Source organism: Amblyraja radiata, chromosome 7, assembly GCF_010909765.2.
Source record: "Amblyraja radiata isolate CabotCenter1 chromosome 7, sAmbRad1.1.pri, whole genome shotgun sequence".
NCBI classification, from domain to species: domain Eukaryota; kingdom Metazoa; phylum Chordata; class Chondrichthyes; order Rajiformes; family Rajidae; genus Amblyraja; species Amblyraja radiata.
The window spans coordinates 16702653-16726689 of record NC_045962.1 but is presented as its reverse complement, the minus strand read 5'-3'; the positions used below and the strand labels follow the sequence as shown (position 1 = coordinate 16726689).

Here is a 24037-nt window from a genome sequence, read left to right as displayed (position 1 = left end):
CCTGTCCGGGAGACCCGACCTTTTCCCTGTCGGGTCTCCGTTGTCTTTGGGGCCTAGCACCGTGGAGCGGCCTCCAACCTGAACGACCCGGGGAATCGGGAGACTGCGGAGCTGCGGAGCTGCGGACTACTCACCATCGTGGGGCTGGCCGGCCTCGGAACGTGGGGAGCGGTGGTGACTCGCTGCTGCGACTCGACTCCTGGGGCTCGGAGGCTCCAGCAACGCAGCCGCAGGTCCGGTGGACTGGGACATCGGGAGCTCGCGGGTCCGGGGGGAGAGAGAGACCGCTTCCCGGAGCTCCCGCAACGCGACTTCTCCAGCCCGTGTCGCGGGGTTGGAACGACCTGGAGCGGGGACGTACATCGCCCGGCGCGGCTTCATGGCCGTGGGACATTCCAGCGCCCGCCGGGGGCTCCAACTTTGTGACTTTTAGACCGGGAACGGGGCCATAAATCGCCCGGCACGGCCTAAAATGGCCGTGGGACTTATCATCGCCCGCCTGGGGCTTGGACATCGGGAGAGACATGGAGAACAGGGGAGAGAAAAGGCTTTGCCTTCCATCACAGTGGGTCCACTGTGATGGATGTTTGTGTGAATTAAATTGTGTCTATGTCTAGGAATTGTCTTTGTTTGTATGGCTGTGGAAACAGAATTTCGTTTGAGCCTCACTGAGGCTCAAATGACAATAAATTGTATTGTATTGTATTGTATTGTACTCGCTAGAATTTAGAAGATTGAGGGGGGATCTTATAGAAACGTACAAAATTCATATGTGGTTGGACAGGCTAGATGCAGGAAGATTGTTCCCGATGTTGGGGAAGTCCAGAACAAGGGGTCACAGTTTAAGGATAAGGGAGAAATCTTTTAGGACCGAGATGAGAAATTTTTCACCAAGAGAGTGGTGAATCTCTGGAATTCTCTGCCACAGAAGGTAGTTGAGGCCAGTTCATTGGCTATATTTAAGAGGGAGTTAGATGTGGCCCTTGTGGCTAAAGGTATCAGGGGGTATGGAGAGAAGGCAGGTACAGGAGTTGGATGATCAGCCATGATCATATTGAATGGCAGTGCAGGCTCGAAGGGCCGAATGGCCTACTCCTGCACCTATTTTCTATGTTTCTATACCATATGACCTTATGACCAAGATTTCACAACCCTATTACAATGTTGTGAGCTTCCATTTAATTAAATGCTACAGGGTTTTTCCTGGGGTTAGGGGAAAAGAGGAAACTGCTCTTCATATCTCCCTGAACTTCATGTTTTGCTAGGTAGGATATTTGCCCAAAATGATCTACCATTCAAATACAGTGGTGTATGCAGAGAGTACCAGTACCCACCCATGAGACAACAAGATATACATTAAATATGCTGGAAAATTGGGCTTCTTTGGCACTGAAATTTCAATTTTACATCCTATGGAGTCTTATTCCTTCAGATTATAAATTTTGTAAACATGAAATAAAATAGCTTGTGTTGTCTTTTATCTCATCATTCTAGCATGAGAACTGGAGGCTCTGGGGTGCTCTGTTATTCAATAGGATCATAGCTGATCATGTGTCTCAAGTGGGCATCCTTGCCTTGTCTACACATCTCTTGATTCCATTGTTGTCCATAAATTTGTCAATCCTTTACAAAAATGCACTTAATAATTGAACATCCGCAGTCTTCTGAGATAAAGTCTCAAAGATTCACAGCTCTCTGCATAAAGATATTTCTTCTCACTTTCCTACATAGTCCATCCCTGATCCTGACACTATACCCATTTATTTGGGTTTTCTGTCCAGAGGGAACCGTTTCTCAGCACCTACTTCCTCAATGCTTCTCATTCTTCTTTTATCATTTTCTCAGTTTAAGTTCATCAAAACCCAACACTGGCTTACTTTTGTATTCCCACCATCTATCCATATTTGTCTTCCTGATTGTTTGCTGTAACTGCATGTGCGATCTTGGTGTTCCTCAGAGCTCCAAAATTCCCACTGTTTAAAAATCCCACTCTTCTAATTCTTCTGACAGAAATGCACATCCTCACATTTTTGCCACATTGCACTCCATCTGCTACTGTCATGCCCACTTAACGGCTCACTTCTCATCCTAACTTGGTACCATCAGCAAGCTGGGATGCATTACATTTTTTTTAAATTATTTCTGTAAATTATGCCCAAGACCTATTGCAATGGCAGTTCTTGGAGAACAGGCAGCCATCTTGAAAATAACCTGTTAATTTTAGTTACTTTTCCTTTAACCAATTCTCTAGCCAGACATATTGGTCCCAGATTTCCTTCCCCCTGCAGGTCCACCACCATTTTTCCCACACCATTGGTTCCAGAACCTTTCAGAATGATCTGTTTTGCCTTGAAGGGGTCGAGGTAACGGCCTACCAAGTCAACCGTTGAAGTCGGCTATGGGGATGGGTCTGCTGGCTGGGCCGGAGTTCCAGGGCTCTGACCGCGGGCGGCAAATTCGATCGGCCGCGGTAGTTGGTTATGGGAACAGATCTGCCAGCTTTGGCCAGACCGGAGTTCCAGAGCCCGGTCGCAGGGGGCAAATTTGACCCGACTATCGGCGTAGAAGCTCCGATGAGGTAGAGATCAGACACCTCACCCGACATAGGCGCTACATTTTCGGGGGGGACTTCCGGGGTCGGGGTCGGGGGTGGGGGACATTTTGTCCAGATCACAGAGAGGGGAGGCAGACCAGTTGCCAGAAGATCTTTGGTGGACCTGTATTTCACTTTCTGCACACAATTTTGACATTGAAATAAATATTCTAACTTATGGGAACAGAGAAAAATAGGTGCAGGAGTAGGCCATTTGGCTCTTCGAGCCAGCACCGTGATTTAATATGATCATGGCTGATCATCTAAAATAAGTACCCCGTTTCTGCTTTTTCACCATACCCCTTGATTTCTTTAGCCCTAAGAGCTAAATCTAACTCTCTCTTGAAAACATTCAATGAATTGGCATCTGCTGCCTTCTGTGACAGAGAATTCCACAGATATTGTGCTTGAGACTGTGTGCTTCAGTAAGCTTTCTTCAGTCAGACTGATTGGAAATATGTGCTGTTGCTTGGGCTGTTCACATATGTCCCAGATGCTATGATGCTTGAACTCCCAATGACTAAGTTGCCCAGAATTAAAGATCTGCTAGCAGGCTTATGTGCCAGGAGCAATCAGTGGTTGATCGCTGCTGGTCAAAGCTGGAACCTGCTTCTATTTGGTGAGGTTGTGTGGTGGCTGTTCATGATGGCTTTTCTCAAAGAACAACATTGTTCACAAGCCTTCAACTTCAACCCCCTCACCCACCAGAAATTCTGCTCTTAAGCTGCCAAAGTGCATATCCCTACACAGCAGTCCAACTGTTCCTTAGCAGCTTAGAAAATAAGTTATTAGGAACTGACAAATGTGTTCTGACTATAACATGGGACCTTCACTAATTGCAAAAATAACTATGGAAACACTGAAGCCTGTCATTTATTTTATAATTTGGCAATTATTTCCAAAAATAATTAACAGTGACAAGTGTAAGCTAATTAATTTTCAATTACTAATGGCATGTTTTTTTTTAATAAGGGTTTTGTAAGATAATGAATTGTGGAAAAATCATTTCTATTTCCTATTTCTAAGTGGTTAGGTAATCCATGAATTTATTTGCACTACATTCCACTTAAATATGCAATTATCCGTTGAGTATAAAGCCCGATTTCATTCCAATTGATATTGTTAGAAGCATTTTCTTGGTATAAATATAATTTAAATCAATACAATCATTGTCATCGTTATAATGCTGATTTGGTCAATCTTCAACAATTGATTCAGACGTTGTTTCGGATTCTCTTCATTGATTGAGTCAGCATAAATATGAAAACTTGGCCTCCAATAGTTTTAAGTTGGAATTTTGTTTTTTAAAAGAAGTCCTACCCCTACTGGGAAACCTTTGACACTGCTCTCTAACCTGCAGTACTGTCAATTTATACAATTTGTCCCCTAGGATTCTTTCAGCAAAACTCAACACTGCTGGCATTTTTCTTTGCTTTAAAAGTGGAGAGAACATTCTCAGTAAATTTCTTTCTAGCAGTTGTTTTTTTTTTAAATCAAGAATTTGTGTGGTTCTTTAAAGGCGATTTGAAAACATGGAGTGTTACATGGTAGCAGAATACTCGTCTAACATATGGTACAGTAGTCCAGTAGTTGTGCACAGAATTCTATGCCATTGGTCCAGAGATGTTTAAGTCCTACGATAATAATGACATAAATCTCAAGTTAAAGCTCAGTAACAGTAACCATGAAACTACCAGACTGTGGTTTAAAAAAAAAATCCATTCTATTCACAAATTTTCAGAGAGAGAGAGAGTGAGAGAGAAATCTGCCTCTTTTACCTGATAGCCTATGCATGACTAGACTCGGCTCCATTCAGGGGCAGTTATGGATGGGGAATAAATGTTGGCAATGATGTTGATATCCAGATCCTGTAAAAGAATAAGGTAAACAAAATAACAAGGATTGCACAATTAATATAGGGTAATAGGAAAAATGGTTATGCCAACTGCACTGAAATTGCTACAAAATGTGCGCATGACAAATAAATACCCATCCATCGGCAATTAGATGCATACCAAAAACAGCTTTTTTGGGGTAATATTGTGTGACTTTTCAAAAATATATTAAAATAATAATTAAAGGCCTGCAATTGTCTGGCAGTAGGTTTCTGTGCTGAAGACATACGATACGATAGAACTTTATTTATCCCAGGAGGGAAATTGATCTGCCAACAGTCATTAAAACACACACACACACACACACACACACACACACACACACACACACACACACACACACACACACACACACACACACACACACACACACACACACACACACACACACACACACACACACACACACACACACACACTCTCTCTCTCTTTCCTACCTGCTGTAGCAAGATGAGAGGCTGATGTTAACAATTGGACTTGTGCAAATCTCAAAATGCTGGAGGAATTTGACGGGTTGGGCAGCACGACCCGCTGAGTTCCTCCAGCATTTTGGTTTTAGCTCAAGATTCCAGCATCTGCAGTCTCGTGTGTCCTCATTTAAATCTCATCAAGCAACATCCATCCATTCAGGCAGGCAGGCAGAAGACAGGAATGGTCGCAGAATTTTTGTTACTTTGTCGGCACCAGACATGTGGTGACTCTTGTATACCGCTAGGCGAGGTCTGCTGTATGATTTTACTGGGTTGTATGCAAAACATAGCATTTCATTGTACTAGGTACACGTGACAATAAAGTAGAATTGAAATCCAGGATGTCGCTATGCAGCGGCTCAGATATTGCTGGGTATCTGCTGCCACACAGTCATGATCAGTGGAACACAAATACTACAATATATCAAGTGAGGGATGAAGGTTGATGGTCTTGCTGCAGCAAGACCATTTGATGGGGAGAGGGGGTGTGGTAGGTAAGTAACCACTTGTTGGTTGATGACAGCAGATTTGAAAAGAGAGGGGCAGAACCATTTGCACTAGCAACTTGTCTGGGTGCTAGGAAAGAAAACTCAATAGTCAGCACCTCAGTGGTAATAGATGGCCTGTCCCCGCTGACTCAGTCTGAAGAAGGGTCTCGACCTGAAACGTCACCTGTTCCTTTTGTCCAGAGATGCTGCGTGACCCACTGAGTTACCCCAGCATTTTGTGTCTATCCTCATTGGCAAGATGAGCTTGTAGTGGGCATGAGAGATGATTGGAGAGAAGTAGATATAGGTGTTAATATTCACAGCTGTCAGCAGGGTAGCCACCTAAAACACTTTGCATTCACCATCAACCTGGTTGTTTTGCTAATATTCTCATACTCTTGCTTCTTATAACTAAATAAAAAAATCATATGTTTCAAACTTTTTAAAGACTATCTTGACAATTGTTTTATGTGTGATTTTATATATTCAATTGAATTTGTTGGGAAACAGATTTCAATGTTAATACCTATTAGCTAGTATTGCTTTGTGATTTGTTTATGCTTGATCTGTACTTGGCCAGTCCAGCAACTCAAACCAATTCTATAAATTGCCACTTGCTCTCTCTGGCCTCGAAAAAGGATTCACTTACCCAGGTGTCCAAGCTAGTTTGTACCGTGTGCAGCGGTTATTTAGGCTCGCCAATTTATTTTTGCCCAGAGTTGGACATTAATGTTAGCCACTAGCTTTAGCTTGTAATTTATTAAATTAAATATAGAGCAACTTTAATAACAATCTAATTTGCTGTATTTAAATTTAATGGGAATGTCATGGTTACAGCAACCTGTTAAACAAAATTTAAGTGACACATTGTTTACCTTTCAGTTGTAAAAACAATGTGTAAAGGCAGGGTAGTTCTCAGAGGGGAAGATGAAGAGCAGAGGGGAAGGTCAATTTGAACAAAATCTTTTGTGCAGGCCAAAAAAAATGACAGTCCAGCTGTTATTTAAAAAAAATCCTTCACGATGAATGTATCGGCCACAATGTAAGCCATTGGTTCATAAAATCTAATTTATCACTTCTGACAGATGTTTTCATTCTGACCTTCGTGTTTACTCAGTAAATATTTTTTTTGCCTTTACCCTTTGCCTTGCATACATTCCAGCATTCAAGCATATGGTAGAAAAATGTGGCAATTACGACCAATGTAGACAGATACTGATTTGCTCAATTTGGAAAATTCTCAAATAATGCTATCGTGAGCAAAACAATATAAGAGAAAATGTTGTGGTCGATATTGATCAGTGGTATCTTTATGGGAATTTAAAATTGTACTGCTGATACATATAAAAACGCAGTCATTATCTAGCTCATAATTCTGTAAAATGACACGTAACTGTTTGCAAATACATAAGGCACATGCGTGTCAGGATATTAGGTTAATGCAATATTTTGACTTTGTTCCTTTTTTGGCATTATGCACATTTTTTACATATATAGAAGATGCAGCTTTTCCACCTTGCCATTCTGAACTTGCTAGGCAGGCTATATTCCTCAGAGGGAATTAGACAATTGGTGCACCCCAGCGGTATGAACATTGACTTCTCTAACTTCAAGTAGCCCTTGCTTTCCTTCTCTCTCCATCCTCTCCCCCTTCCCAGTTCTCCAACTCGTCCTACTGTCTCCGTCTACATTTTATCTCTGTTTGCTTTGTTGTTACCTTCCAATGATCTATTCTACATTTTCCTTGACCTCCATTAACTTGGTCCTGTTTTTGCAACTTGCACTTCCTTATCTATACACTTCCTTATCTATGTACCACCCACTCCCCTGACATCAGACTGAAGAAGGCTCAATGTCACCCATTCCTTCTCTCCATTGTCTACCTTAGATAATTGGTCCCTCTTGGATGTGTTTTTGTTTGCTTTCCCCAAATGAAGGGGAAGTCTCTATTGTAGGACATGGGATTCAGATAGCTCTTGGTGGACAGTTATTATAAAATGAGTTTCTGCTTTAAAGCATTATGTTGTGATAACAGTGCATTTATTAAATATGTGTGCGGTTTCTTCTACTCATAGATGTTCCTCAGTGGTTTTCTTCCCAAGCCGGGTTCTAATCCCTCTTCAACGAGCCTCACCAGCCCTGAGAGAAGTTTTATCTCTGTAAACTCCAGACCTGTCCAGCACAAGGAAATCTTAAAGGTAGATGAACAACTTTGCTTTACCTCATTGTTTTAGTATGTAATAAATGCACTTGAAGAATATTTATTATCTTAATATAATGCAGTTCAATAATATTGTATAGTTTGTGCTACAGCATTATCAGCAATGTATAAAGCAAATCTTGGCATCAGATCATGGTCATTTTTATTATTTGCATGTCGACTTATGGAGCTAAAGTGTAGATTGAATCTTCTTGCTATTCTTAGTGGAATTGTATTTCACATGCAAACTTCACTTCAGCAGTAACCATGTGGATGTTACCAGCATTTTTTTTTTCAGAATCTTAAACCAAAACTTTATGATTTAATTATGCATAAAAATACATCAAGACGGGACATGTTACAGATGGTGTTTTAGATTTTGTTGGAAGTTGAACTGTCCCAAGTTTGAAATTAATCGGCTGCAGTTTCTGTATTTATCCTGAAGACTAATCCCAAATGTTTGTGATTTAGAAAACATTAACTCAGTAAAGTTGAAGTTGCTTATTATTTTTGCAACAGATATTGTAGATATTATGTAGTTCCAGTAAAATCTAATCAGTTTTTTTGGTATCTTATTGCTGTAAAAGATTAAAATACCCATGAAATGCTATAATCAAACACAGATGTGAGGGTAAATTGATTAGATAGGGGGGGTTTATCAGAGTTGCACTGATATTTTAATGTAATCTTTCATTTTCTACCTAGACAGTGATAGGTTGGTCAATATTTAGTTGTATGTAAATCACATATCTATTATTTGATCCTTTTTATTTCAAAAGATATGTCTAATTATTTAAAGCTGCAGGGTGACATTCCGGGCACAAATGCCAAACCAATTCCTAAACGTTTCATCATTCACCTCCTTTACTTTTACAGTGAATTAATTTGTCTTCATCTTTTAGGTGCAGTAACGGTTCAATAAACAGATTATATGATGTTTATTTAGTGTTTGTTTGAGATGCAGACTGGATCTTAAAACTGAGAATCCAACATTCTGAAATTCACATAATTCCATGATACTTTATTGTCACATGTGCCTAAGTGCAGTGAAATGCTTTGTTTTGAGACAACCTGGTAAAATCGTGTAGCCGAGCTCACCTCGGCAGTACACAAGTGTTGCCACCTTTTGCCACTGCCATTACATTACATTGAGGGATTAAGTAATTTTGCATGGAAAGGACTTGACCCAACATCATTTGCACAAGGATGACAACATTAGACTAATTTTAACATCTGGTCTTTGTTCCACTTGTTGGAGCATTTTAGTGAAAGGCCAAGGTTTTGTAAACTTGTTTTGCTAAATATTAAATGTTGAAAAAATAAAGATAAAGTTTTTAGCACTCTGGTCCAACTTTATTATTGCACAGGTTGTCCAGCAAAGATTTATTTTAAACTATCTGTTTGCTTTAATTTTGCAGTTAGTCCGACAGTATTACAGCGCCAAATGCCTGAAGGATTCATCGCATGCACGTTATCCAATTTTCTCCTTAAATATCTTGGTTCCAGCCTCTGTGGTAGATGTCAATTTAACGCCTGATAAAACTCAAATAATGTTTCGTAACAAGGTAAGACAACTTAAAAATGTCTCATTGGACTGTTACAAATAGCTGAAATAATGATTGAAGTGCAACACAATTGGCATGTTCAAGTTTTCAACAATGTCAATCCATAACCTATAATAATAGAATACACAATGTAGTAATTTGCACAGCATTACAATTCTAGGTGAGTACAATGTTGACAATAGTAAAATTTGTTGACATCATATGGTTTCACCTGACTGCTACAGACTGGATCTGATTCAAATTTGTCTTGTAGATGCAGGGAGCACATGAATCAGGCATGCAATTCTAATTATAAGATAGACACAAAAAGCTGAAGTAACTCAGCGGGACAGGCAGCATCTCTGGAGAGAAGGAATGGGTGACGTTTCGGGTTGAGACCCTTCTTCAGACTGGTTAGATGTAAGGGAAACGAGAGATATAAACGATGATGTAGAAAGATAAAGAACAATGAATGAAAGATATGCAAAAAAGTAGCGATGATAAAGGAAACTGGCCATTGTTAGCTGTTTGTGGGGTGAAAACGAGAAGCGAGTGTGATGGGTGGGGGAGGGATGGAGAGAGAGGGATACCAGGGCTACCTGAAGTGAGAGAAATCAATATTCATACCACTGGGCTGTAAGCTGCCCAAGCGAAATATGAGATGCTGTTCCTCCAATTTGCGTTTAGCCTCACTCTGACAATGGAGGAGACCGAGGACAGAAAGGTCTGTGTAGGAATGGGAAGGATATTTGTACATTACTGATTAACACCGAGTGTCAGTCAAGGGTCAGAGTCATTTTGCCAGTTGACTTATTGCTCTTTAGAACTATGCTCTTCCCAAGAACATGACCCTATTGCCCACATCACTATTACAACTCACTGACCTTGTCTAGTCGGCATGATACTGAGAAATGGGGAAGAGTGCATCTGACACCATCCACCTCCACTAGCTGCTGTGTCACTGCCAAACCCCATGTTATTGGCCTACTGGTTGGCCTGCTCTTCATGCATTGTGCGTGCATTTGAGAATAATCACAACTTTCAGGTGGTCACCAACATCCCTTGCTATCTCTGTGGACCTGTGCTCTGTTCATTATCCTATGCTGACCTTTCTGCAACTTGCAGAAATGGGACATTGGGATCCTGTAAGGAAATTGTACAGAAGGTATGTACCTATGTGTAACAACCCAATAAAGTAGGCTATGTGTTTTCTGATTATTAATAAGATAGTGCCAGAGACCCAGTAGAAGGACCACACATTTGCTGCAGCTCAGTTTGAACCACAAGTTTAGCTTCTCATTTCCACCACCATCACTCCTCAAAAACCTTGTGCCTAGCCTTAAACTATGGTTATTATACACCACTTAGAGTTATTGAGCATGAGTGTGGCTGCTGATGAGAAATTTGCATGTGTTCTAGAGAGAGAAGAAAAGAGATAATGGAAGAGCTAAACTTAGCTTTGATTCACCTGTGAAGGATTTGAGGGACTTTTTGGACTGTATCCAGGACTCACAAATGATTACACCTGGAGGTCACTCTCTCTACGTCCATCTCAAATCTGAGGAAGAACAAGTCTGTCAAACAACTTGATGTTGCTGAGCAACAGAGGTTTCTTTCCTTCTGAAATAATTAGGTTCTTCCATTGCCTTGTAGGACGGAGGGTGATGCAACCTCTAATTCAGCAATGTAGTCAATAGACAATAGGTGCGGGAGTAGGCCATTCAGCCCTTCGAGCCAGCACCGCCATTCAATGTGATTATAGCTGATCATCCACCATCAGTACCCCGTTCCTGCCTTCCCCCACATCCCCTTACTCCACCAACTTTTTAGAGCCCTATCTTGAAAGTATCCAGAGAACCGCCCTCTGAGGCAGAGAATTCTACACTCACAACTCTTTGTATGAAAAAGTGTTTCCTCGTCTCTGTTCTAAATGGCTTACCCCCTTATTCTTAAACTGTAGCCCCTGGTTCCGGACTCCCCCAACATCAGGAACATGGTTCCTGCCTCCAGAGTGTCCAAACCCTTAATAATCTTATATGTTTCAATAAGATCCCCTCTCAGCCTTCTAAATTCCAGAGTATACAAGCCCAGCCGTTCCATTCTCTCAGCATGTGACAGTCCCGCCATCCCGGGAATTAACCTTGTGAAACTACGCTGCACTCCCTCAATAGCAAGAACACTCCCTCAACAGACCTCTGGCTGGCCATGGAAACCATATCCAAGCAGTGTGTGGTTTCCCATTGGCCCAGACAATTTGGTTGGGAAGTGACTGGTGGGAAGACCGACGGGTTTACTTGCTGCAGAGAATAAGTTTTGAACTGAAACCACTCACATTTGGAAAGGATATAACCATCTTCCAACATTTAAAGTTATGAGCAAGAGTAAGCTTTCCGACCCCTCAAGCCCTCAACTTGCAAGAAGATGGCTGATCCATTTGGTCCTCAATACCTTCTTCCCATCCACCTTTCACACTATTGCTTATCAGGGATCTATTCACCCCTGTCTTAAAAATATTCAGTGACTTTGCATTAACCACATATTGTGGTAGTTACTTCCAAAGATCAATAATTCCCAAAATAAAATTCCACCTCATCTCTTTCTTAAATGTCTAATGAGCCCATAGTTCCAGGTTCTGCCACAAGAGGAAGCATCCATTCAGGATGCAATATGTTTCAATCTAGTCGACTTTTAATCTTCTAAACTCCAGTAGATGCAGACCTGTCCAATCTCTCCTCCTAAGGCAGCCCACGCTTCCCAGACATTGGTTCAGTAACATTTCATTGAACCGCTTCCAAAGCATAAACATTCTGCCTTAAATGTGAAGCCTAATAATGCACACACTACTCTAGTTATGATCACACCAATAGCCTATACAGCTGAAGCAAAACCACCCTACTTTTGTATGAATGCATTTAGTAACCTTTCCTACTTGCAAAGGATTTTGTGAATTACGATCCAGGCCAACTAGATCTCTCTGCATTTTAGTTTAGAGTAGTTTAGAGATACAGCACTGAAACAGGCTCTTCGGCCCGCCGAGTCCGCACCAACTAGCGATTCCTGCACACTAACACCTTCCTACACACACTAGGGACAATTCACATTCATACCAAGCCAATTAATCTACACACCTGTACGTTTTTGGAGTGTGAGAGGAAACCAAAGATCTCGGGAAAACCCACGCAGGTCACGGGGAGAACATACAAACTCCGTACAACCAGCACCCATAATTGAGATCAAACCCAAGTCACTGGCGCTGTAAAGCAGTGGCTCTACCACTACGCCACCGTGCCGCACTTTTGAACCTGTTGTTGCTTTTGTTCTAATTTTTGGGACTACTGAAAATCTAATCTATATTCATGAGATCTATATTTATCCTCAATGCTGCTCTCTACAAAGTCTCATTATGTTTGTTCACCTACCAGGAAACCATCTTGTCTATGATTGAGAAGGTGTTGATTTCAGTTTATGGACAACTTCCTAAACCTGAGGACCCATCCCCTGAATGTTTATCACAAACTGGACTCGCTGGCAGTAACAAAACAAAGAACTATGGTACCTTAACAACAACAGAAAGTTCTCTGGTTGCTGACGCCGTGAATACTTGCCCTGAAAACATCACTTTTGCAAACAATATTTCAAATGCCACAGTTGATAAAATGGTGAGTGTTGATGGAAATATAGTTGAGACCACGTCCAGAGAGAAACCTCTGTCTTCTGAGAACATGCAATCAACTTTTGTGCCGGATGTTGACGTGACATTTGCATTAGTTGACGACTACATTCTTTCAAAGGGCCAACCAAATGGCAAAAGTGAAATTGCTAGTTATTCATCCTTAGTACCTGCGCCATTAAATGAACAGATCTTGGCTGCAAAGGATCCCAATGAACTAACTGCTGATGACTGGAGTAAGGGTGTGATGAAAGATTCTACTGAGCAGACATTTGCACCCGTGAAGCTTTTAGTACCCCAAGACAAAGATGATCAAGAGCAGATAACTTGTAATGAAACAAACCAGCACAATCCCACCGATAATAACCCAAGCAGCAGTCAGAGTACAAATCCTTCTAATGTGGTGCAGCATAAAATTGGGCAGATCACATTGTACGACTTGATCAGCAATCGCACTGTCAAAAAGTCTCTGTCAGCTTCTGCCCTATTCACGCAAGAAACTCGACCCAAACTATTAGCAGAGAATCCAAGAGCTAATCTGCAAGATGTTAGCATGAAACTTGAAGAGATGTGGAAAAATCTGAATGAGGATGAGAAAAAAAAGTAAGTTTCCGGATTAAACCTTTTGACCTCATAACCCAATTGTTTCCATTCTCTGTGACTCATTGGGCGCAGAGAGTAAATCCCATTAATATTTGAAAGATAAAGCGGAAAATTAATTTGGCATGTTAGAGATGCCATGCAGGCTGTATTGTTTAATATATTACGCACATCTTCTCCAGACTTCTGCAATTAATTGTTTTAGTGTACGTCTTACATTTTCCATTTACTTTTTCCCGTCAAGCTTATTTCTATATAATGAAGTGATTATAGGTTTTCCAGGACATTTGAGCAAAATTTAATTCTAAATGAATGACCTGTTGTCCTTTTGGGAGTCAGGAGTTTTATTCCGTATGCTTTTTATGAAACCAGATTTTGTTGAATGTGATTCACGAAACAGATTAATTTTAAAGCTTTTTTATTTATTTGTTCATGGGACACGGATGTCCCTGACAAAGCTCACATTTGCTCTCTGTCCATGATTGTACATTAGTAAGTGGTGGCAAACTATTTTTTCGACAGGATCGCCTTTTTAATTTTATATCAAACTAAAATGAACTGCATTTCCAATATATTTGCTATTAGCGACATAAGGAAAAGACCCAAGTACATTTTTCCCCCCATGTCTAGTGACGGTTTGGGATCCAGTACATAAAAGGGCGGCAGCAATTTACATTTAATAAGGAGTTTAGATTTATTATTGCCATGTGCACTGAGGTACAGTGAATAGCTTTGTTATCCAATCAAATCAGCTAATACTCTAACTCTACGAGCAGCACAGTGGTGCAGCGGTAGAGCTGCTGCCTCACAGCGTCAGAGACACGAGTTCAATCCTGACCTCAGGTGCTGTCTGTGTTCAGTTTGTATCTTCTCCCTGTGACCGCGTGGGTTTTCTCCAAGTGCTCCGGTTTCCTCCCACATCCCAAAGACTAACAGGTTTGCAGGTTAATTGGCTTTTGTAAATTGCTCCCAGTATGTAGGACATAGAACTAATGTACAGGTGATCGAAGGTCAGCACCGACTGTGTGGGCCAAAGGGCCTGTTTCCATGCTGTATCTATAAAACTGAAACCAAACTCGAGCACAATAGGTAGAGCAATGGCAAAGATATAGTGCACAATATAGTTCACAACATTGTAGTGCACCAGTTCCATAGATAAAGTCCAATGTCTGCAATGGGGTAGAGGTGAATTGGACAATGCCCTAGTTTATGGAATGATCGTTGAGAAGCGTAATATTTGAGCATTAATTTGAAATAGTGCAAGCCACAAAGCTGTGAGCCAAGACTGTCAAGAGTGTTTTATTGTCATATGTCCCTAAACAGAACAATGAAATTCTTACCTGCAGCAGCACAGCTGGAACGTGGGATTAGGGTGGATAGCTCTATCAGATAAAATATAGTGAATGAAATGGAAGCTGTAAATTGTATATAAAATGCCAAGATTTTGCAGTCTCTGCCTCAGAACATTGTGGCGACCCAATGGAAACATCTGAAGTGGACGTAGATAAACATGAGAAAGATTAGGGGGATTGCAGATTATGGTGATCTTCAGAGGAGGAACTAAAAATGCACAGATCCGACATGGTGGTATTAAATGTCGCAGTTTCGAGTCACCTTGTGGCCTACTCCAGATTCTATTTTCTTGAGTTTTAACTCCGAAATCTAACCACCCTTGTCATTCAGATATTAAGATAATAATTCAGATAACATAGATTGTTAAGGGCTTGGACACACTAGAGGCCAGAAACATGTTCCCGATGTTGCGGGAGTCCAGAACCAGGGGCCACAGTTTAAGAATAAGGAGTAAGCCATTTAGAACGGAGACGAGGAAACACTTTTTCTCACAGAGAATGGTGAGTCTGTGGAATTCTCTGCCTCAGAGGGCGGTGGAGGCAGGTTCTCTGGATGCTTTCAAGAGAGAGCTAGATAGGGCTCTTAAAAATAGCGGAGTCAAGGGATATGGGGAGAAGGCAGGAACGGGGTACTGATTGGGGATGATCAGCCATGATCACATTGAATGGCGGTGCTGGCTCGATGGGCCAAATGGCCTGCTCCTGCACCTATTGTCTATTGTCATTCAATGTACAAATGTGTGACTGAACTATAAGGACTAGGAGGGGTTCCAAATTTAATTCTCAGTCCTTGCATAATGTGTCGATCTGCACTGTAGATGCAAGTTACTGCAGATGCTGGTTTATAAAAAACACTAAGTGCTGGCGTCATGGGCCTGTCCCACTTAGGAGATTTTTCAGCGGACAGTCGCTTGAAAAACCGGGAACTGGAACGGCGACTGTCAGAGTGGAACACACACGCGCACACACATCGCAAAGGCAAGGGCCAGGGCAAGCGGGGGAGCGCTGTCTGAAATTCACACAGTACAAAGCTAAGGTGATACAGACACACACCGCGATGAACAGGAAGGTTGGTGGTGTAATTAAGACGGCTAGCACAGTGTGCGGTAAGTCCTTTAAAAGGGGGGAGAAGGAGTGGAGACAACTTTAAATAAGCCAGAGATACACAGCTGTGAAGTTCGGCGGACATTTAACATTACCGGTCAGTTATCCTTGGTTCTGAAAACTCCTGCTTGCGTTTTATTTCCCCAATGAGCCAACGAAAATGACCAGTCAGCAAAGGCGATTAACTACCTACAACTATCTCGACTACCCATAACTACATGGCGACCCCACTACAACTGCACCTATGACTACAGGATTTTCTCCATGGTGACCAATTTTTGGTTGCAGAAAATTTGAGGCCGCGACTAGTTCCCAGAATGCGGGAACTCCTCGCGACCATGAAGGAGACTCACCTGAGACCATCAACGAACATGTGGTGACCATGTGGTGAGCGCAGAGTCTCCTGCACTCGCCTGAAAAGTCGCCTAAGTGGGACAGGCCCTTCACTCAGCAGGTCAGGAAAACCCCTGGAGAATATAGGTAGGTGATGCTTCAGATCGGGACACTTCTTCAAAACCTGGGTGTTCTGCTCTCCTGCTCGGCTATATCTACACTAATTGGACCAGGCCATCAGAGGATTGAGATGTGCATAGAAATACAAAATACATTTTTCACCCAGAAGTATTTGGAATCTGGAAGGTACTGCCTGAGAAGGCGGTGGGGACGTGTACTCTTTCAACATGTAACAAACATCTAGTCAAGCACCTGAATTACCAAGACACATCAGGACTCCAACAATTTCTTCCTTTGTATTCCATAGCAACCTGGGTTACATCCCATCAGGCCCTAAAGGTATATCTGCCTTTAAACCCACTAAAACCTCCAATAGCAGCCCCCTTTTAAGGATGACATGTTCTAGAATTTCAGTCCCTCTTTCTGAATTCTCCAACAACAAAGTCCTTCTCCCGAGAGAATATAGATGAGATTTGTTAATTTAAAACATCACCTATGTCGATTGGTTCCATACACTCATTGTTGTTTTGATCCTACTCTTTCCCTGGTTGGCCACTTGTCCTGACTATACATAAAACTGCTTTGGGATTTTCTTTAATCAGACAATCTCTCCAGCCTTTAGAAAGGAGATGAGGAGGAATTTGAGCAAGTGAGCCAGTGAGTCTGCTCAGCACTCCCAGCTCTGCTCGGCCCCCAGTTGTCGCCGCTCATTTGTACGTACGGGCGTCCATAGGTCAAGCGAGTGTAACCTATAATGGATTTCTTAATCAGTATTGCAATGCTGCTGCTTCTTCTGCATCTATCCACATTCCCATGCCACTTCCGTCATGCCTTTAAAGTTCTATACCCCAAATGTTCAGTTGTCTGAACTGCCTACATTCAACTTGCTCTGTGATGGAAGTAACATCATAGTCCTCACATGTTGCATTGCCATATTCCTGACATAGCCTTGGCGGGACACCAGGGGAAAAGGCTAATGATAATTTCTGAGCAAGTTCATTCTCACATAGATGGAGGACAGTGGGGAGGGAACTGGTGGAGAAGGTGAGGCGGTCAAGTATGTCCAAGACTACAGAAAGGTCAAGGACAATATGAAGGAAACTTTTTTTTAAAAAGGACACAAAATGCTGGAGTAACTCAGTAAGTTACCCCCTCTGCCCTACAATCAGTCTGAAGAAGGGTCCCGACCCGAAAGTCACCTGTCCATGTTCTCCAGGGATGCTGCCTAACCCGCTTAGTTACTTCAGCACTTTGTTTCTTGTTTTGCAAACCAGTATCAACATTTCCTTGTTTCCACATGAGGGGAACTACCTTGGTCAGAGTGACAAAAGATGTGATCTGTGGCAGAGCAGAAAGTGGAATGGAGGGAATCAAACCAGGCGTCCAGGGAAACTGCGCTTAGATTTGGGAAGTAGCAGATCGCTGAGTCCCAGTCTGGACTGAAAAGAAACATTTGCACAGCAAACAACTCTGCCACTTGTGTTTCCAAAACGAGAGAATGCCCAGTTAAGGCATGAGGCACAGTGCCTGTGAATTCACCCCCACAATCATGAGTTCATAAGTGATAGGAATGGAATTAGGGCATTCGGCCCATCAAGTCTACCCCGCCATTCAATCGTGGATGATCTACCTTTCCCTCTTAACTCCATTCTCATGTCTTCTCCCCATAACCACAGACACCTGTATTAACCAAGAGTCTGTCGATCTCCGCCTTAAAAATATCTGTTGACTTGGTCTCCACAACCATCTGTGGCAATAAATTCCACAATTTCTTATACTTTGACTAAAGGTATTCTTTCTCAAGTCCTTTCTATGGCCTCTGTTCATAGACTCTCCCACTCGTGGAAACATCCTTTCCACTTCCACTCTGTACAGGCCTGGAACATGGGTCTATATCTCAGTGAGGAATCTGAGTCCGTCAATATCAACCAGTCGAAGCATACGTCTACTTGAAGAGGAGAGGCTGCATTTCTCATGTTCATCCAGTTTATCATCTGTAGCACTTGATGCCCAAAACGTCACCTGGATTTAAACCCCGGATGCCAGGGCAACTCGAATGCTGCAAGGGAGAGGTTTAGAGATATACAATTAATGTTCTACATGTCACATTCACATTATAGGAGTAGAATTAGCACATTCAGCCCATCGAGTCTACTCCACTATTCAATCATGGCTGATCTCTGCCTCCTAATCTAATTTTCCTGCCTTCTCCCCATAATTCTTCACACCTGTTCTAATCAAGAATTTGCTATTTCTGCCTTAAAAATATCCGCTGACTTGGCCCCCACAGCCCACTATGGCAATGAGTTCCACAGATTAACTACCTTCTGACTAAAGAAGTTCATCCTCACCTCCTTTCTAAAAGAGCACCCTTTAATTGTGATGCTATGACTTTCCCACCAGTGGAAATATCCTTTCCACATCCACTCTATGCCTTTCATGATTCTGTAAGTTTCAATGAGGTCCCCCCTCAACCTTCTAAACTCAAAATGAGGGCATGTCTGGGATGTCTGGCGCTAACCTTTAGGATGTATTGGGCTACGTTTCATCTCTGCATGGTACAGTACAAAATAGTTTCCAATTTTGCTGATTGATGGTATTCGTAAGGACCGCGGGGAATTCCAATGCAAAGGAAAGTGATCCATGCACAGGAAAAAAATCTTCCCTCTTTGGCTGAGTTATGCCCTCCAAAGTGTTGTGACAAATTTGGACCCGCCACTGGTGAACTCAGTCTGAAGAAGGGTTTCGGCCCGAAACGTCGCCTATTTCCTTCGCTCCATAGATGCTGCTGCACCCGCTGAGTTTCCCCAGCAATTTTGTGTACCTTCGATATTCCAGCATCTGCAGTTCCCTTTTGAACACTGGTGAACTCTGCCAGCATTGCAACCATTTACACGTTTATGACCATTACTGCTTTTTCTAGCTCAAAGAAAGCCTATCTGCGTGAATTGTGAACTCCAAAAAGTCTGCGATACCGCAGCTTCCCACAAGATGGCTTCGGCTATTTGTTTTGTGGACGCACTTTGTAACGATGTAGAATTACATTTTATTTAAAGCACCTAAATGTGACTAATTTTGCAAACGTGCATACGTTACAGATGTTTTTGGTTATTAGTTTATGACATGTTATTTTCTCACCATGTATTTTCCAAAATTTATAATCCCTGTCACATTAGATCATGCAAATAAATTTCTGGTACCCTTCGGTTAGATATCCATTATGCTGCTATTCCTGATGTCATGCACTGATTGTTCTTCATCCTCAGTGGGCTTCTGACCCGTGAAGTTATTTTACCATGACACATTACTTGGTGCTTTTCACAAAACAGAAATTGGGGGAAGGGAAGTGTGAGAAGTAATCTCGTTTACAATTTACTGAACAACTGACAATCAAAATTTATTTCCTGGAATTTGGCTAAAAGCTATCTGCTGTAATATAAAATAAACAATGCTTTAAAGGAGGCCCTTTATCGGTTACATCTATCATAGTTTTTAGTTGGGTGTACCATCAAGATGATTCTATTGTTATAAGAGGAGCAGGCTCTTGTGGTGCACAAAAAGTAGCAACGACTTATTGGGCTGATTATCCCAATTGTCTGCTGTAAATACTGCGTGTTTGGCGTGGAGGGCAGGATTTATGTGATACAATCAGCGACAAGGTTCTGCTTGATTAATTTGCTTTTAAATCAAAGCAAATACTGTATTCAGCACTCAATTTGTTTAGCTCCTCTGTTGCATATTTAATCCATGACATTTTCATCCTCTTCATTTCTCTGTCACTTGTATTCACCTTCCCCATTCAATCGTTTTCTATTCTTGCTAATTTATTTTGCCTTTTTATCTTTTCCCATGTCTCGCTCTTCTGTATCTGCCAGCCTTATGCTGTCCTCCTCTGCAAAACGGAAGACATCACTGGGACTCAGTCCCAACAGGTTAAAGACAGCTGTACCAGGAGTTTGATGAGTAGGCTGTAACAACTCATTAGGGAGGGAGCTAGGAAACTTGAATGTCCACGTACCGGAATGGTGAACCCTTCCATCACTTTCATTCTTGCTAAGCATTGCACATGTTAGCATGACAAAATATAAATGAGGCTATTCCTTACTGATAAAAGGAAGATCAGAATGATGACACGAGTCTAAATGTTAGTCTGACTGAACTATCTGGAGTCAGAAAATGAGGAACATAAGAAATAAGTTAATAAGTGACTGGAGCAGGATTAGGCCATTTGGCCCATCAAATCCACTGTCATTCAAGCATAACTGATCAATGTTTCCCTCTTAACCCCATTCTCCTGCCTTTCCATAACCCCTGACACCTGTACAAATCAAGAATCTACCTATCTCTACCTTAAAAATATCCATTAACATCCATTTTGTGGCAATGAATTCCACAAAATTCACCACCTTCTGACTAAAGAACTTCTCATCTCCTTCCTAAAGGAACATCCTTTAATTCTGAGTCTATGACCTCAGGTCCTAGACTCTCCCAATAGTGGAAACATCCTCTCCACAACTGCTCTATCCAGGCCTTTCACTATTCGGTAAGTTTCAATGAGGTGACCCCTCATCCTTCTAAACTCCAGCGAGTTGAGGCCCAGTGCCATCAAACACATCATTCAAATAGAAGCAGGAGCATGCCATTCAGTCTCTCATCCCTGCTCTGCAATCTGGTAGAATCCTGGCTCATTTTATTAATCCTAATTGCAATCACAGTGTTTAATCCACTGCATATATGTCAATTGATTTTATGATTACATAGATGTTCTGAAAATAGATTCGCAATAAAATGGGAGTTTTTTCGAGCACTAAAAACTTTAAATATTTGTTCATAGAATCAGTATAAAATCATTTATAGAATCAGTAGAAAATGTTCTCCAGTATTTTCAGGAAGTGTTTGCTGTTCAATTTGCTCAGGAAGAGGGACATGTATTTAGCCCATTTTGCAGTAACATTGGAAGAAGTATTTCAGATACAATTATATTTGGGGTCCCTGCAGAAAAATGCAACTTTGCCAATATTAGTTACTTTCCAGGAATAAGTCCGATTTGGAGATTGTTGGTTTGATACTCAATCCATTGTTTACTTACAATGCAATGGGTGCCTCATTTATTCCAGTGTTACACTGTCTACCATGCTTCTATCTGTTCTATCGTGTCCATTGTACAGGGACTGGAGAAATTCCAAAATATTCTTTTATCAAACTTCTGCTTCAAATACCTATTATATAGCAACAAATTGTTTTAGTCTTACATTTGCAACACATTCTTTCAGTCTTGCATTTACTTTTCCCCTGCAACCATGTTTCTTTATAATGAAGTGATTATAAACGTCACAGTACTATTGAGCAAATTCTGAATTTAAATTTATAAAATGTTATTCATTTGAGACACAGCACCTTTAACAGGAGATGTTATTCCTTTCATAATACCAAATTTTGTTGCAGGGTAATTTATGAAGCCAAGTAATTATTTTCAAAGCATTGATATCTTTCACAAGTTCACATCTTTCACAGCTTCATAGCTGCTGCTGCACCCGCTGAGTTTCTCCAGCATTTTTGTGGCCTATCTCCTTCGCTCCATAGATGCTGCTGCACCCACCGAGTTTCTCCAGCATTTTTGTGTAGCTCTGATATCTTTCACAAAGTTTTCTCGGGCAAGGCTTGCATTTATTGTCCACCACTAATAATAGGTGGTGATGTACTGCTTTCTAGTCGATTGAAATGGAAGCAGAAAGTCACATAAGATTTAAGAATGCTAAAATGCAGCACTAGGCAGTAAACCTCCAAAATCTAGCCCCCCTTGTGGCTCCATGGGTAACTGTGTTGCTAAACCATAAGGTATGTTAGGGGAAGATATACAGTTAATGGCAAGACTCTTAACAGCATTCATGTACAATGGGATCTTAGGCCCATAACTCCCTGAAAGTGGCAACATAAGTAGATAGAGAAGTAAAGAAGGCATATAGTGTGCTTGCCTTCATAAGTCGAGGCATTGAGTATAAGAATCAGGAAGTTATGATGCAGCTTGATAGGACTTTGGTAAAGCCACATTTCAAGTATTGCATGTAGTTCTGATTGCTCCAATACAGGAAGGATGTGGAGGCTTACCAGAGTGTTGGGTTTAGGAGAATGTCGTATTACGCATGTGAGCTTTCCATGAGACTTTCAGAGCTTCTCTAAGGATAAATCTTCATAACACAGTCTTTTGATTAATAGTTTCTTTATTGTTGAAGAAAAACAGTAAGATATTCATCCAACCTTCTTATCTGACTCGTATACTTTAATCTTCGTCAAACTCCAGCATATCGCTTTTAAACATTAGAAAAGGCCGCATGTCTCGGCAAAACTCCTCATGGTCGAAGGGTTTTCCTTCTAGCCATGTTGAGCTCTAAAACTAAACTAACAAACTAAGCTTCTGTGCAAGAGAACCCAGCAGCAAACACGCCCCCGACTACGTAATAAATCCCACCCACATAATTACGGGCGGACTAAAATTAAAAGGCAAATGCCATAATTAATGACACACAAAATAAAGCCAAATGGCAGCTACACACCGGCCCCTAATTGTTTCGAGTATATAACGAGGCAATTACTAATAAACATCAAAAAAGTAGCCATGAAGTATATCAAAAGCAAAAAAATAGCATGCACTATATATCCGCATTCAGAATTTTTCAGCGACTCTGCCTGGCTTCACCTTCCCCTTCCCCTTCTAGAAGCAAGCATAACTTGATTATTGGTCTTATTGAAACATTGTGTTTAATTTAAAGTCGTACCATGCGCACCAAACCCTTAACATCAGGCATGATACCCAGTATATAGTCCAAAACATAAAAGTCCAAATTTTGATAGCATGAAACTTCTTCCTCCATGTCCGATCAACTCATGAATGTTGAAGTGTGAAAATGTTTGTTGAAAACACAATAATATTGAAGTGTGAAAATCCTTTGAGAGAATAACAGGATTTTTAGCAATAACGTTCACCGTTAGGGTTGGTTTAATTTCCAGATCATTAGCAGAGATTTCAAATCCCTGCTGAAGCTTTGGCCATTCTCTATCTGGCTTACAGAGAGACTCTAGTTCATTGATCCATCTCTTATCGCTTAAGAAGCAGTTCGCGGTCAGTTCTCCAGAAACTTCATCCGCAGGATTTTCTTTTGTATTAACATATTTCAATTGTGCAGCATTAGTAACTCCCAATGCTCTTTCCAATGGCAAATTGTGTTTATCCAAATCCAACTGTCTTGTTTCTTTGGCTCGATCATCTGGTGGAATGCTTTCCAATACATCACAATTGTTGCTGATCCTCTTGGAAAGTGTGAATCCTCCCTTATTGCAGAGGGAAATCAGATGTTTTACCATTTGAATTGCTTCCTGCTCAGTAGACATGGATTTTAAGCAATCATCCATGTAGAAATTATTTTTCAAAGTGATTATTACTCCATGAAATTTAGTATTCTCGCCAAACTTGCGTTTCAAATTCTGGATGCGTTGCTCTGCCTTGCGACGATTATTCGGCAGACTTACACTTTCTTGTTTGAAAGGTACGGCCGATGCACCATAGTGTCCATCAATCTTTACTCAGTAGTTCATAATATCCACGAACTTTAACTCTTCTCTGGACATTTCTTCAGATTCCTTATTGGTACTTTCATTGAAGTCATGATT

General features: G+C 41.3%; 1 protein-coding gene across 2 annotated transcripts in view; it reads left to right on the top strand.

The window, feature by feature from the left end:
- The window catches only part of pms1 (PMS1 homolog 1, mismatch repair system component), a 96462-nt gene that overhangs the window by 47066 nt on the left and 25359 nt on the right, over nt 1–24037 (top strand). For both annotated transcript variants that reach the window (XM_033023771.1, XM_033023772.1), the window contains 3 exons: nt 7522–7644; nt 9065–9211; nt 12613–13463. In XM_033023771.1, the coding sequence (XP_032879662.1) occupies nt 7522–7644; nt 9065–9211; nt 12613–13463 (1121 nt within the window). The remainder of the gene's footprint in view (nt 1–7521; nt 7645–9064; nt 9212–12612; nt 13464–24037) is intronic.